Source organism: Lytechinus variegatus, chromosome 6 (assembly GCF_018143015.1).
Source record: "Lytechinus variegatus isolate NC3 chromosome 6, Lvar_3.0, whole genome shotgun sequence".
Lineage (NCBI taxonomy): Eukaryota > Metazoa > Echinodermata > Echinoidea > Temnopleuroida > Toxopneustidae > Lytechinus > Lytechinus variegatus.
The window spans coordinates 25,587,865-25,604,112 of record NC_054745.1 but is presented as its reverse complement, the minus strand read 5'-3'; the positions used below and the strand labels follow the sequence as shown (position 1 = coordinate 25,604,112).

The 16,248-nt window shown below is 37.5% G+C and overlaps 1 protein-coding gene across 1 annotated transcript; it reads left to right on the top strand.

The window, feature by feature from the left end:
* The first annotated feature begins 495 nt into the window (after nucleotides 1-495).
* On the top strand, nucleotides 496-16,006 carry LOC121417263 (ubiquitin carboxyl-terminal hydrolase 44-like). Its single transcript, XM_041610901.1, has 13 exons — nucleotides 496-697; nucleotides 2,670-3,462; nucleotides 4,016-4,134; nucleotides 4,708-4,884; nucleotides 5,268-5,648; nucleotides 7,217-7,370; nucleotides 7,493-7,650; nucleotides 9,422-9,571; nucleotides 11,527-11,736; nucleotides 12,220-12,453; nucleotides 13,345-13,509; nucleotides 14,039-14,085; nucleotides 14,625-16,006. Exons 2-13 carry the CDS (start codon nucleotides 3,355-3,357, stop codon nucleotides 14,828-14,830), a joined length of 2,109 nt encoding a protein of 702 aa, XP_041466835.1. The 5' UTR covers nucleotides 496-697; nucleotides 2,670-3,354; the 3' UTR covers nucleotides 14,831-16,006.
* The last annotated feature ends 242 nt before the right edge of the window (nucleotides 16,007-16,248 follow it).

The following is a 16,248-nucleotide window of genomic DNA, read 5'->3' as shown; positions in this document are numbered from 1 at the left end:
ACCTTCAGCCACACACGTCCCCGTCCAAATAAAATCTAAGTACCCCCAGGGTTACTGTTATTATTGTTATTATTGCTATGATTATCATTATTGTTGTTATTATTATTGATATTATTATTCTTATTATTTATATTATCAATATTGTTAATATCATCATTATTTTTATGTATTCATTATCATTATTGTAGTTTTTTTTTTTTTTTTTTTGGGGGGGGGGGTGGCGGAACTTTGGGTAGCTGTCGCCTCCCCTGGCCCCGCATCTAAGGCAATGATTGCAGTTGTTGACTGAACTCAAGTCATGCAGCTCCTCGATCAGCATCGCATGGAAAAATGCATCGCCGTTTCACCTAAACGACAAAACGAAAGTATGAATTTAGCCCTCTTTTGTTTGATCTTGACGATCTCTATTACATTTATTGTTCTTGTCAAACTTTCAAGGTGATCCCTTTGTCAATAAGCGAAATCGATCGAGGCTGATGCATCCTGGGATAGAAACACTTGCCACAAATTCTCTACCTTGGCTCGAGTTTTCTGTAATGAGCGTTCTTTTGCGCGCTTTCTGCCTGCATCAGCGCATGGGTTACGGCTTTCCAATCGCAACACTACACTTAATGGCTTAACCCAACCTTTAACAACGTACTAATATGGCGGTTGTTCGTCGGTGCGAGATGAGGGTAAAACTGAAAAATAAAAGTTGGTGAGTACACTCGTTAGCTCTTGTTCTATCATGCTATTTGATAAGATTTCCGTGAAGAAAATAAATTCATAGGATAATGATGGTATGTTGTCAATATTGTGGTATTACTGTAGCGTAGAATGGAATTTGAAGTTTTAATGTTGTTGACGTTCCAAATGACGGTATGTGGGACTGAATACTGCATACAGGGATCAACTAAACAAAGTGGAATGAATGTCCGAATTAACATGATTGATAATGTCGATTCTGATTGTTTATTTGATGGAAGGATAATGTTTTTGATATCAGTAATAGATTAGTGTAATATCTTGCTCTTTTTGTTTCTTGAATTGATGTAGAAGAAGAAATTTAGGGGCGGTCAGGCCTTGCCAGGCGTTTGCTTTTTTTGGCACTGACACTTGCGTCTGCTGGTGCTGCCAATGGAAGTGTCGTTGACTTCTTCAGTTCAAGCCAGCTGCAACGCGACTGGCACTGCCTGGCTCTATACGAGGGAATGCATACAGTGTGATTGTATGAGAATTTTGTATGATTTTGATATGCTACCACTATCATAGTATGGTGTCTGAAGTGAGTCGTGATGTGAGAGCTTATTAAATTTAAATGAGAGAATGTTGTTAACCAAGAATTTATTTCTATCAAAGTCTGACTTTGTAATTGAGTCGATCATGAAATCAAAACTGCTGGGGCCCGTTGCAGAAAGAGTTGAATCAATCGCAACTCTAAAAATCATACGTAACTTGATTTTCAACCAATCAGCAGCGTGCATTTGGGACTTGCAAATGATTTTTTGGCTTGCGTTTAAAGGACAAGTCCACCCCAAAAAAACTTAATTTGAAGAATAAAAAGAGAAAAATTCAACAAGCATAACACTGATTCTGTGACTGAAAAATTCATCAAAATCGGATGTAAAATAAGAAAGTTATGACATTTTAAAGTTTCGCTTCATTTCACAAAACAGTTGTATGCACATCTCGGTCAGTATGCAAATGAGGGAACTGATGATATCACTCACTATTTCTTTTGTTTTTTATTATATGAAATATTGTGAAATGAACTTCCATTCCTCCCTGAACACGTGGAATTCCATTATTTTAACATTTTGTGGTTCAGGCAAGGAGGTCCTAAACGTCAAATTCGTAAAAATTGAAATATGTTATAATTCAAACAATAAAAAACAAAAATAGTGAGTGAATGACATCATCGACTCTCTCATTTGGATGTAACTGGCTCGTTCATATAACTATTTTCTTAAAAATAAGCAAAACTTTGAAATGTCATAACTTTCTTATTTTACATCCGATTTTGATGAAATTTTCAGCATTGTGCTTGTCTGATTTTTCTCTCATGATTCAAATCAACATTTTCCTGAGGTGGACTTGATCTTTAAACGCAACTCTTTCTACCTTGTAGGATTGCATAGCAAACCGAGAAATTTGTTTGTGCCCATATGTTCATTGGTCTTTCTTTTGCCATCTTGTGACTTCGTTTTTAAACCAATTGATGTAAAGGGCTGTACGGTAGCCTTTGTGATTGAACCAAAATTGTCAAAATATTGTTCATTGTGACTGGCTTGAATTTGTGCAGTGCCCTTGTGAACTTTGATCAGTTTCTTTTGGAATCCAGTTTATGTAGGATACCCCCTTCAAGGCTATAAAATGAGAATCCCCCAAATAAATAATAGTAATAATGATAAGTATAATAATGATGGTGATAACTGGTAAAAAAAATGGGATTTGTAATGCACCTATTCCACTCTGCAGAGTGCTGAAGGCACAAAAAACAAAGAAAATCTGTTCAAAATTATTAAAATACAAGACAACCCATGTTACCCAATTCATATAGGTTGAATTAACTCCCCATTTTATAATTGAAAATTTTATGATTAAATTTGATTTCAAATCAATTTTATGATATTTGTTGCCTATTAATGTAATAAATCTTTTTCCAAATGTTTTATCTTATATCTTCACAGCATCTGAGCAAGCTTCATCAAGATTCTGCTAGTCTACATCAAGTCAGACCCAAAGACTTTGAAAAACTCAGAATAACTTCAGCATCAGCTAGATCATTCCTGGAGATACTTCATCACAAATCTTACATCTGTAGACTATATCTCACCTGGAAAACTTCTTTTATTTGAGGTTTATAGAGTAAAGAAAATTGTTTTGTGGTGAGCTATATTGCAAATCTTGGAACGTGCCTTCAGGCTTGCGAGCATTGATCTGGGTCTGTACAGTATGAGAAACATTCCCCTTTTCAGAAAAATCAATGTGAATATCATCTTTTATGGTGCCATTCTTGACAGAACAATGTTGATGATGAAAGAAAGACAGTTATTCATATCTTCTGTGGCAGAACATTTTCAGATCTGCAGTGATTAACAAGCTGTTATTGCTAATTAAAGGATAAACCAGCAACTTGACTACTGTTTTCTGGAATGTTTCACAATCGAAAAATGCTGATGATTCATGTACAGACAATGGCAGTTTGAGCACTGTTACAACACTGTTACAACAAAAGATCCGTAACAACACCAGTACTTAGCAACGCAACCGATTATAGAGACTTCATGGCAAGTCATGATGGTGTAGTTGTGTAAAGCGGAGGACAATTATTTCTGGAGAGAGTTTGGTTTAGTTGACTGATACTGGTCAGTCATGGATCACTGCCGCCATGTCGGGAAGCTTTGCGTCGGTCAAACCCATTCTATCCTGGACCCCTCAGAGTGGCATTGTTCAGTATGTGGGACTACAGAGAGTGTCTGGGTAAGTCTATGCATGGGACCTGGGGGGTGTTTCACAAAGTATGACTTAAACTAAGTTGTACTTAAATGCCTGGATGCTTGCGGTATAAAAGGCTTGACGGCATTGGTCAGATCATGCAAAGAGGACGCGCACTACTGCGTATTGACCAATTAGATTACGCAAACAGCTTTATGAAACACCCACCGTGACCCAGTTGCATAATTAAAAGTCACCAACTTTGCAATCTAATTGCATCTTCAATCGAATCCTTGATTCCAAAATACTGTTCAGCATTGTTACACTTACTGAAGTTCAGGTAAGTCTATTAACTTAGCAAACACATGCTTAAAAGATTTTGATCAGCAGGTTTTCAACTGATGCAAAGTTTTGTTAGATGTAGATGTTGCTTTTATTTTCAAAATTTTCACATTTTTTTCTTCATAATGCAGATGTTGCTTTAAAATTGTGTTTTCTGTGAATTCTGAATTCCTTGAAATTGTTTATGTTTTCATTGTTGAACACAGAAATATATAGCATGTCCTTCTAACATTGATTGTATAATTTACCACTGTAGGCCTGTCTGAGTTGTACCAACGTTGCATGTGGCCGTTACAACGAGGAGCACGCTCTGAGGCACTTCAAGGAAAGCAATCATCCGCTAGCCATTGAGGTCAATGAGAGATACGTCTATTGGTAAGAAAAATTTCTGTATAACTATTGGGTGTGTGATTGAACTTTTCACACAGTTATGCTTGATTTAACCATAATGTTTAATATTGTTGTCATTGTCTCTGCCATCATCATGATCATCATTATGATCATCATCATCATCGTGGTCATCATTATCATCATCATGATGATCATCATCATGATCATCATGATTACTATCATCGTTATCGTGATCATCATGATCATCACTATCGTCATCATCATCAACATCATCATCATCATGGTAATGATCATGATCTTCACTATCGTTATCATCATCATGATCATCATTGTTATCATGATCATCATGATCATCATCATCATCATCATCATCACTATCATCAACATCATCATCATCACTATCATGATCTTCATCATCATCATCATCATCATCATAGTCACCCTTAAAATTTTTCCTTCAGTTTTCACATTTCTTATTAAAATCATGTTTAGTCTCATAAGCACCAATGCTGTGTCTGTATTGATGTGATATAGTTATTAGTAGGTAGTACCACTGATAAGCAATAACTAAGGTTGTATCTGTATTTTGTCTTATAGTTATGAGTGCGATGACTACATCCTGAATGACAACGTGACAGGAGATCTGAAGTTCTTGCGTGACACGCTTGACGTAATCACGAAACAGACGTTTGAAGAAAACGCTTCAAGAGGTGGAAGGAGAAGGTTTTTAAGGGCTCTATCTGTGGATTCGAGTCAACTTAAACATAGTCATGGGTAAGTGGAGGGAGATAGAGAGATAGTAAGATAAAGAGAGAGAAAGAAGAAAAAAGAGATCTAGGTAAAGGCATGGACAGGGTTGCTGCAGAGAGAGAGTGTGAAGAAGAGGGTTTTAAAATGAGGTGTCTTTATTGCTGTCAAATAAAGGGATATTACATCTTGCCAGGGGCTCTCAACACAAAATTTAGTGATTGATAGTAAATTGATTTGATTGCACATGATACTAAATGTAATCAGGCATAAATATCAGCCTAAAGAGTAATTGCCAAGTTTGTGTTTTTTTTAGAGGGGTCGATCTTGGCAGAAAACTGCATCAATCCCCAAGAATGAAATCAATGAACATAACCTTATAGCTGATATTCCTTCTTCCTTTTTTGCAGGCGAGATGACAACTTTGTTATGCGAGACAAGGGTCATACCGCCCTCATACACCGACGATTCATGCTGCTTTCGACAACATTCCTCGCCTGGAAACACCTCGTCCATGGCGACAAAGTCACGGGACACAGGACACCGGCAAAGAGCGCTCCCACACCAAAACGTCAAGAGAACTCGGGGGATAATGAGATTTCATTCAAAGACCCCAGTAGAATTGAAACAAAGACTAACGCCAGTGGTAGCTCGCAGCCGAAGGTGGCAAAGCGGGTACAGAAGGTTGTTACACCGATTAAGAGGAAATGGACAGTGTTAACGCCAGGTGTTACTGGACTGAGGAACCTGGGTAACACGTGTTACATGAACTCAATTCTTCAAGTGTTGAGGTAAATGACCTTAACATGTGTTACATAAAGTTTAGTGTTCAAGTGAAGAACCTTGACACCTGTTACATGAGTTTTAGTGTTCTAAGTGTTACAGTAAATTGGAGTGTGAAAGTGTTAAGGTGAGAACCTTGACTCCTGTTATATGAATTTTAGTTTTCAAGTGGGTTGGAATCCTTGCCATGGCTTGTTTTCCTTCAGCAAGAAATTTATCCACACTGCACTCCACCCAGGTGAGGTAAATGGGTACCGGCAGGAAGTAATTCCTCAAAAAGCTGTGCGCACCAGAATCGGTAGACAAGCTTAGCCGGGGTGATATAGGAGCGCCTTGAGGTCCTGGCAAGGTGGATACATGTGCTATACAAATCCTATATTAAAGGACAGGTCCACCCCAACAACAAATTGTTTTGAATAATAAGAGAAAATTCCAACAAGCATAACACTGAAAATTTCAACCAAATCGGATGTAAAATAAGAAAGTTATGACGCTTTAAAGTTTTGCTTAATTTCACAAAACAGTTATATGCACATCCTGGTCAGTATGCAAATGAGGAGACTGATGACGTCATCCACTTACTATTTCTTTTGTATGTTATTATATAAAATCTGAAATATTCTGATTTTCTCATTGTCAAGTGAAACGATTAATTCCTCCCTGAACATGTGGAATTGGCATTGTTGAATATTATATGGTTCAGTCAAGTTAGTCCTTATTGTCAAATCTGTAAAAAAATGAAATGTTCTATTATTCAAACAATAAAAAACAAAAGAAATTGTGAGTGATGGATGACTGTCTCATTTGCATGTCACTGAATTGTACTATTGTTTTTTTGAAAAATAAGCGAAACTTTAAATTGTCATAACTTTCTTATTTTACATCCGATTTAGATGAAATTTTCAGTGTTATGCAAGTTTAATTTTTTTCCGTTCATTCAAATCAACATTTTTCTGGAGTGGACTTGACCTTCAATAAAGCCCACTATGAATTGCATGACAAGAATATCTGAAAATGTAACAAATCCTCAACCTTCTGCAAAGCTGCCAAGTAGTACTGATTTTCAGTAATAAGAACTGAAAATTGAGAAGAATACTGATGGTTTCATGCCAAATACTGATTTCTTAAGTTTCAGTTATGTGTGTTGACCAATAGTATTACATGTAATTTGAAAATACTGTTTTCTCACAAAAATACTTATTTTCAGCTTTTTGAAAATATTGAAAATCTCTTTGGGGTTGGCAGCTCTGCTTCTGTTAGAAAATGAAATCCTGAAATGTCCTGAAATTTCAACCAAAATGGGGAAAAAGCCATTTCTTAATGAAAATAATTGAGGATGTCTAAAAAATAGTAAATGTTGCACTCATGCTTCAGAAAATATCTTGTTATTCTACTCTTAATCATGTGTGGATACAAGAATAGTAGATGAATTTTTGCAGGTTTCATAGCATGTTAAAGCTTAAAATCTACTCCTATTTGATTGTTAGCTGACTTATTGTTGGTTTTCAACTGGGCGATTTCTCATAAATTTTTCATGATTTCTTAAGTGTTTGAATTATTCTTAATGTTTCCGCAGCCATCTTTTACGGTTTCGGGACTGCTTCCTCAAAGTAGAGATTGACCTTCGACCTCATACCAAGTCAGAGGGCAAAGGTCAAAGTTCATCGTCTTCAGAAAGTCGGAAGAGAAACCATGAGTACATCAGACAGACGACAGTTGAATGTTTCAAGGTGAGAGTAATACAATTTTTTTTCTTAAGAAAGGTCTGTAAATGGGGAGATTTTTGGTATCTTTTACAAGAAGATTTATATTTTGAACTCTGACCTCCTGACCCTATTTTCATTGATCTTAGCTGACGGAGACGCCCCGGAGTGGAGAGTCCAGTTCAAGTCGTGTCCAGCGCCAGCAAAGGAACAGAGGACCGGGTGGAGGAGGGCTGAATGGAGGATCAGATGATAGTACTGTTGACCCTTCAAAGTGCAAAGACCCTCGAAAGGTCACCAATAACTAGTAAGTAGATTCATTGGTTGACTCACTAGTCAGATGATAGTACTGTACACCCTTCAAAGTGCAAAGACCCTCGAAAGGTCACCAATAACTAGTAAGTAGATGTATAGGTTGAATCGATAGATGATAGTACTGTTGACCCTTCAAAGTGCAAAGACCCTCGAAAGGTTACCAATAACTAGTAAGTAGATTTATAGATTGAATCGATAGATGATAGTACTGTTGACCCTTCAAAGTGCAAAGACTCTTGAAAGGTCACCAATATTAGTGTTTTGAATTGATAGTCAGATGATAGAACTGTTGACCCCTCAAAGTGCAAAGACACTCGAAAGGTCACCAATAACTAGTAAGTAGATTCATGGGTTGACTCACTAGTCAGATGATAGTACTGTACACCCTTCAAAGTGCAAAGACCATCGAAAGGTCACCAACTAGTAAGTAAAAGTATTAGTACCTGTGGTCAGGTAGTAAAATGGTATTTATTAACAAGACAACACATGTCAGCCCAAATGCTGAACTACATGAACTCTACATTGATGATTCAAAGTTCTATTCAATACAATTTGATATGCATTTACATTTGCAGAGTCGAATGTACCTTTCAATGTTTTGATTTCAGCAAGACTGAATATCCATTATCCTTTATCTCTGTAGCCACCAGGATTTGCAGTGTGCACAAATAAAAATGTGGAAACTTTGTAATATCTTTACTAAAAAGTGCATTGCTCTGTGAACTATCTCTCATAAGTTATATTTGCACAGTATACTATCCCTCATTTCAGATAGTTCCAATATGTATTGTACAACACCTACTTAGCTTGTTGTACGCGAGCAAATGGGAGGCTGAATGTCAAACATTCGTACCGTTGCACACAAGCAAGATGTACCATTCAAAATGTACCGTCCAAAATGTACCGTTGCACGGCTTTGGGAGGTGACGTCACAATACGATTCAATTCATTGCGCTCAGTAAATGAAGGTTAAATACGCGCATAGCTTGCTGGCTACATGCGCAATGCTGCCCGAGGTCATGTGCGCTTGTTGGGATTTGCTTTTTGCTTTCAATTTTTTGCTCCCTTTTCATAGATACTGCAAGAAAAAAAATCCCTTTTCCCCAATATTTTCGCGAAAGTCTGAGGCGTTGTACAACACAAATAGCGAATATTCTTATTCGTGCAATGGTGCCTCGTTGAATAGAGCATCTTTCTTTCACCTCATGCGAAATCTCGCACCATCGCACTCATGCCTATTCGCTATTTGTATACTATCACAATGATAGGTGCACTGTTATATATAGAAAAGGGTGCATAAACATTGATTCATGTTAGTTTCACCCTTTTCTTTTCTTCAGTCTGCTTTGTCATGAAATTCACATGTTACTAAGACCTCATGTTGATTAATTTATTTGTGTAACATTCTTTGCTGTGGAAGAGCCGTGGTGTAGTGGTTCTGACCTGCGCCTTGTAAATGGTTATCCCGCTGTGGTCTAGCGTCCTTCAGCAAGGCGTTAACTCACACTTTGCCACTCTCGACCCAGGTGCTAAGTGGGAACCCGGTAGGATGCGAAAGTTATTGCATGTTTGAATTTGCCAGTGTCATTATGAGGCTGCTATGAGTGCAAGGAATGCTCCCTAGGGAGTGGAACTTGTGCACTTATTGTGCGGGATTGAAATGAATCCAATGACCGGGGTAATGATGTGCTGTAAAGCGCTTTGAGCCGTTATGGGAAAAGCACTATATAAACACTGGCTATTATTGTTCTTTTTCCCCTCAGTCCACTATGTCATGAGCTTCACATGCTTCTGAGGGTCATGTGGTCCGGCAAATGGGCTATTGTATCACCCCATGGTTTCCTCAGTTCAGTCTGGAGGCTTATACCGTCGTTCCGCGGCTACGCACAGCAAGACGCTCAGGAATTTCTCTGGTAAGTACGGCGATTTTCAAGTACTCTGCGTCGGGCAAAATATTATTTTTAGTTACTTTTGGGGGGTATTTTCCAAGGTGACACGACCCCTGCTCCTGTGACTATTGCTCCAGTCTTTATTTTGTCTAAAGTTGTAGGATTAGGGTTAGGGTTGCAATAGGGTTTTATGTAATGTTTAGGTGTTAGGTTTAGGATAGGGTATAGTGTTAAATCCAAGGATGCTATTTTTTCAAAGTGACACAACATTTGCTCCAGTGACTATGCTCCAGACTTCATTTTGTTTAAGGCATAGGGATAGGGATGCAATAGGGTTTTATATTCGGTTAAAGGTCAAGTCCACCTCAGAAAAATGTTGATTTGAATCAATAGAGAAAAATCAGACAAGACAATGCTGAAAACTTCATCAAAATTGGATGTAAAATAAGAAAGTTATGACATTTAAAAGTTTCGCTTATTTTTCACAAAATAGTTATATGAACGAGCCAGTTACATCCAAATGAGAGAGTCGATGATGTCACTCACTCACTATTTCTTTTGTTTTTTATTGTTTGAATTATACAGTATTTCAATTTTTTTACGAATTTGACGCTTAGGACCTCCTTGCCTGAAGCACAAAATATTAAAATAATGGAATTCCACGTGTTCAGGGAGGAATGAAACTTCATTTCATATGACAATGACGACAAAATAGAAATATTTCATATAATAAAATACAAAAGAAATAGTGAGTGACATCATAGACTCTCTCATTTGGATGTAACTGGCTCGTTCAAATATGCGAAACTTTGAAATGTCATAACTTTCTTATTTTACATCCGATTTGGATGAAATTTTCTGTTTTATGCTTGTTGATTTTTTCTCTTTTTATTCAAATTAAGTTTTTGTTGGGGTGGACTTGTCCTTTAAGGGTTACGTTTAGGATAGGGTATAGTGTTACACCCAGGGTTGAAGTTGGTCATTTGATCAGTGTGTGGAATTCATAGAGCTGAGCAATTGTCAGTGGAACAAATGTCATGGGACCACTTTCCACAGCACATTGCCTAAATCTGCAACAACATCAGTGTTGACCTTTCGGTGTTGGTGTTGGGTCAATTTTTACATGATTATAACACCAAACATAAAATGAAGCTGGTGTTAGGTGATTAATTCATTGGGTGATTTCAAGTTCAGTGTTGACCTTTCGGTGTTGGTGTTAGGTCAATTTTTACACGATTATAACACCAAATATAAATTGAAGATGGTCCCGAAAAGTCACTCACTAGTTGTCGAGATGTCAATTATGTGATCTGGATCAGTTTTACAAACTCTGAATAAGTTTTGGAGCTAGGGAAAGCAATCCCAATTCCAACGCCAACACCAAAACCAAGGCCAACACCGGACTTGAAATCACCCATTGGGTAAGCTTTGATATTGCAATGAATGGGAATTTTTTTTCCAGGGCTCATTTGAGAATTCGGGGGGGGGGGGGGGAAGAACGTTTTTGTTTAAGTCAATTCTAGACATTTCGAAAATGATAAGAAATTACATAAACCCTAATACTCTGTGGGGGGGGGCAATACATAAGAAATAATTACCACAACCTATCTTTTTCTTTCAGGAATTGATGAGGGAGTTATGAAATTGGACCAAATATTGCTATTCCTGAGGCTTTAATTATTGAAAAATGCCAAAATCTATGATTTCTTGCATAAATAAGCTTAAATTGATTAATTAAAAAAAAAATAAAAGGACTTTCGTAAATTTAGCCATACAGCTTTGTGGATTACATTATTCTTGACCCTTGTGCAAAATTTTGAGGCAATCAGGCGACCCATGGCCGAGATTTCGAGGGGGGGGGCACAATGGCCCCTCCCTGCTAATAACAAATGCCAAAGGAGTATTAGGGTTAACCCCAAAAACAAGTGTTTTAGAAGTTACACAACCCTGATATCTTAATTTGACTTTAACTTTCGCAGCGAGTTCATGGACAAGATTCACTCCGAGCTCCAGAACCTAACCACGCCCCTCTCACTGTCGCTAGGCAATGGTGTCTCCATGACGTCAGAGGAGATTGTCCCAAAGATCTTTGAAGGATGGTTAGTTTCTCAGGTGATGTGTCTGAAATGTCGGTCGAAATCAAACACCTACGAACCGTTCTGGGACCTATCACTGGAGTTTCCTGAAAGGTAAATCCCATAATTATCAATTTTCTTCTACCGGTGTCTTCCATTTTTTACCCCTCTTTTTTTCATCCTATTTCTTTCTCTATTCCTTTACTTTCATGCCTTCGGCCACCATGATTGTTTTTTTTTTTAGTCATTTGTCCATCCGTCTGACCTGTGTTTTTTTTGTTATTGAGAAAAGTAAGGAATTATTTTCACAGGTCATCTTCAAAGGTGCATCATGAGAGCTTTTAGGAATGACAATGTTACATTCAAATTTGGGGTCACGATGGTGAAAGTAATAAATACATGAAAATATCAATTTATTTAGGGTGTTAACTAGAATAAACCTCTGAGTGACTAACTTCAAATTTAGCGCATATATGCGTGTGGAATTGACAGAGATCTGATCTGGGGGTCACAAGGCCAAAGGTCATCGAGGTGATTGTTCAGTCAGTCAGTCAGTCCACAAGTTTTAAGTCAAAGTTTGGTTTGATGTTACTCCAGGTATCAGTTCAGCTCCAACCGGAGCAACATATCCGAGGACACGTGCCACCTGACCGAGATGCTGTCCAAGTTCACAGAGATAGAACACCTGGACGGACCAGTCTACCAGTGTGAGGAGTGTAATAGCAAGAGAAGAGAGGCGTCCGGAAAACCAGTCATCCAGACGGAAGCCACGAAGAGATTACTAGTCACCAAACTACCTCATGTACTAAGACTCCATCTTAAGAGATTTAGGTGAGTTACAGATTGAAGCTACGAAGAGATTACTAGTCACCAAACTACCTTGTTAATAAATTTAATTTTGTTCTAAGACTGAAGCTAATAAGAGACTTCTTGTCACCAAACTGCCTCATGTACTAAGACTCCATCTTAAGAGATTTAGGTGAGTTACAGACGGAAGCTACCAAGAGATTACTTGTTACTAAACTACCTTGTTAATAAGTGTACTAAGACTGAAGCTAGTAAGAGACGTCTTGTCACCGAACTACCTCATGTACTAAGACTACATCTTAAGAGATTTACGTGAGTTACTAATTGAAGCTAACAAGAGACTTCTTGTCACGAAACTGCCTTACGGCAGAAGTTGTTTTATGCTACACCATGTGGAAGGACCTAGAAAAGTGGATGGAGGTAAAAGTGAAATGCATAGGTGAGAAATAGGGTATTCTTTTCGGAGTGGAGTGTAGTCCTGAAAAGGACTGTAAAGAAGAACTGAGAAGCTTGAAGAGTTGAGGGAAAGCTAGTGTCAGTTGAAGAGATGAGAAGAGGCTTGAGTTGAAGAGTGGAGTTGTAGAGCAGGTGGGTGTTTCATAAAGCTGTTCGTAAGTTTAATAAGAACGACTTTAAGAACGACTGGTGATCTTTTATTACGCACAACCCCCAAATAATTACCAATGAACAGTTAATGGTGAATATCATTTACCACAAGAAAGGATCCCCAGCCGTTCTTAAAGTCATTCTTAACTTACAAACAGCTTTATGAAACGGGGCCCCCAGGAACAGAGACGAATCGGCGTTTCAAGAAGGTTGAATTTTTCTGTCTTCACTCGTAAAGACGGGACAGTTGACCCACACAAAGTGGACCACAATGGATCACAATGTGAATCTGAATCTCATTTTGTTTAGGTGGTCAGGGAGAAACCACAGAGAGAAGATCCACGTTCCGGTGAAGTTTGATCAAGAGCTGAACATGAGACAGTTCTGTCTGGTAGATCCAAACCCAAAGAAGATTGTGACGTCAGAGGATTACATGTATGATCTGACATCACTGGTTATACATCACGGTAGAGGGTAGGTAGAGATCATCAGGGATGATGATGGTGGTGATGATGATGATTTTGATAATGATTACGATGATGATGATGGTGGTGGTAGAGGTGATTATGATGATGTTCACGATGATGATGATGATGATGATGTCATGGTTATGATGTTGATGATAGTGATGGTGATAATAGTTGGGGATGATGATTATTATTGTGATGATGATACGATTAAGAAAGAAGATGATGATGATGATGAATTGATGGTATTGATGAAGATGATGATGGTGATGGTGATGATGATGATGGTGGTGGTGGTGGTGATGATGATAATGATGAGGATAGTGATGATGATGAAGACAATAGTTGGGGATGATGATGATGATTATTATTATGATAGTGATGATGATACGAATAAGAAAAGAAGAAGATGATGATGATGATGACATGATTAAGATGATGATGTCAGGGATGATGATGGTGACATTGATGTTAGGGATGTTGATGATGATGCTAATGATGATCCTATTTTCTATCTTTCATTCCTTTATGCTCAGTTTTGGATCTGGTCACTACACAGCATACTCATGGAACCAAGAAGGAGGTAAATATAAAACAGAATTGGAAATAAAATCTCATCAATTTAACAATTAAACTATTATAAACAAACAATGTACATGGTATGGGTATACAATTACCTCATAAAGAAGCTACTTTAGGGCAAAGTGGCACAGATTTCTAACCCACGATGACTTAATTCATTATTTCGTATAGGTTTTGTACAGGGACTACCCGTTACCTCTATTTCAGCCACTAACATATTGGCCCGAATTCTGAAGTCGGGTTTAACTTATGGAAGCCAAAAGTGTCAAAATTTTTATTTAGTCGTATGTTTCTTACGTTTACCTGTGCTTTATCCTGATACATCGATGGTGAAGACAATCATCTATTTATACTTCCTACACAATTATGAATGGTTTGAGAGCCAAATGAGCTGAAGTATGATATATCTCTACTGTTAGTGATTTATGTAACAATTTTCTATCCATACTTGAACCACAACTTTGAACCTGAGTTTAAGTTAAATCAGACTTAAGAATACGGGCCATTAACTTTGATAATTTTCATTTGCTTCCTTCATAGGTTTCTGGGTTCACTGTAACGATGCGAGACTGGAGCTGTGTTCGGTCGAAGACGTGACGGCCTGCCAGGCCTACATTCTCTTCTACACCAAGAGAACGAACGTCGCCACGGCAACCACGCCCGGCAAGGAAGAAGAGGAAGAGGAGCAGACGTCGATGGATGAGAGCGATGCTGGCAAAGTGAAGCGGAGGAGAATCACTCTCTAAGGAAATAACTGTCCTGCTGAATGATACCCAAAGCAAGCAAGTAACAAAAGTGGTAATTCTTTTGCAAGAGCAGAAGTCATATGTCAACTTTTTTTTGCAACAGTATCATAAGAAGGAAGTAAAAATAAGTTGCAGTTCTTTTGTGAGAGCAAAGTGGATTTGTCCAAAGAAAGATTGCAAGTAATAAAAGTGCTATTTCTTTTGAAAGAGCTGAATAGTTCGTCAACTACTCTTGCTTTACAGTAGCAAAGCAGTAGGAAAAGTGGCATTTTCTATGAAAGACAGAAGAGGGGGGGGGGGCAGATTTCATTTCAGATTTTAAATTAGCTTGTGGAACAAGAACTGCCGGATAACGCCACATACATTTTATTTTTTGGTTGTTTTATGATTTATGCATTTATTTATACTCCTTAGTACTTTTGGAGGAATTGTATTATTCATTTATTTTTGTTGTTTCAGGTTTTATCAAGTGCCATTTGGGTATAATGCTGTTAAAATGATTATGTAATCAATTCCTGTCCTTATTGATAATTTTAAAAATCTTCTATTCATTTTTGGGGGATGGTGGGGCGAGGTTAGGGTAGAAAATGTCTTACTTTTAAAGAAGTGGAATATGATCAGATTACTTACATTTTATTTCTGTTTTTCACTGGAATCAAAGTTTTTTTTTTTTGGGGGGGGCAGGCTGTGTCCTTTCCTTTAGAAAGAAGGGGAATATGAGCAGATGGCATTTTACTTGTTTTTCACTGAAATTGACGTTTTTAATTTTTTTTTTGCAGTGATTTGCAATGAATGCAGTGTCTGAAGCATTGTGTTGTGATTTTATTTACATTCCAAAATAAAACACCACTTTTTATTGAAAGGAAATTACGTAATTCTCTTCAAATTGGCAACAGTGGTGTTTTTTTAATGTTCACTAAGCATAATACATGATGATAGACGTTTCTATGGCACCATCTATCGAGATATTATCAGTCAAATTAAGAAAGATATATTCAAATTCAGACTAAAGAAAGAACATAGATAGTTCAATCCAAACCTTATAATTTATTATTTTTTTAAAAGTAGTATTAATGTGTATCTCAGGGCCGTTTGTACAGGATGTAAATTTTTTTCCCATAGTACATGTATGTCGCTGTCATGCAAAGTCTTTTGTACACACTGGTGTGTAGTGTATGCTTTAAAAAAACACAAAACAAAACTGCCTTGCCATGATATCCACTTATGTAGCAGATAAGTTTATTTCTGTACATTATGAAGAAACAATCTATATTCTACTCTTTTATTTAAGATTTAAATTGTGACTTTCATCTAGGCTATTCTATAGGGTATGTACGTCCAATTCCGGGAAACCTACCCAGGGACTCTTGGTGATTTTTCTTCTGAAATGCTTAAAAGAGCCCTGCAAAATACCGATT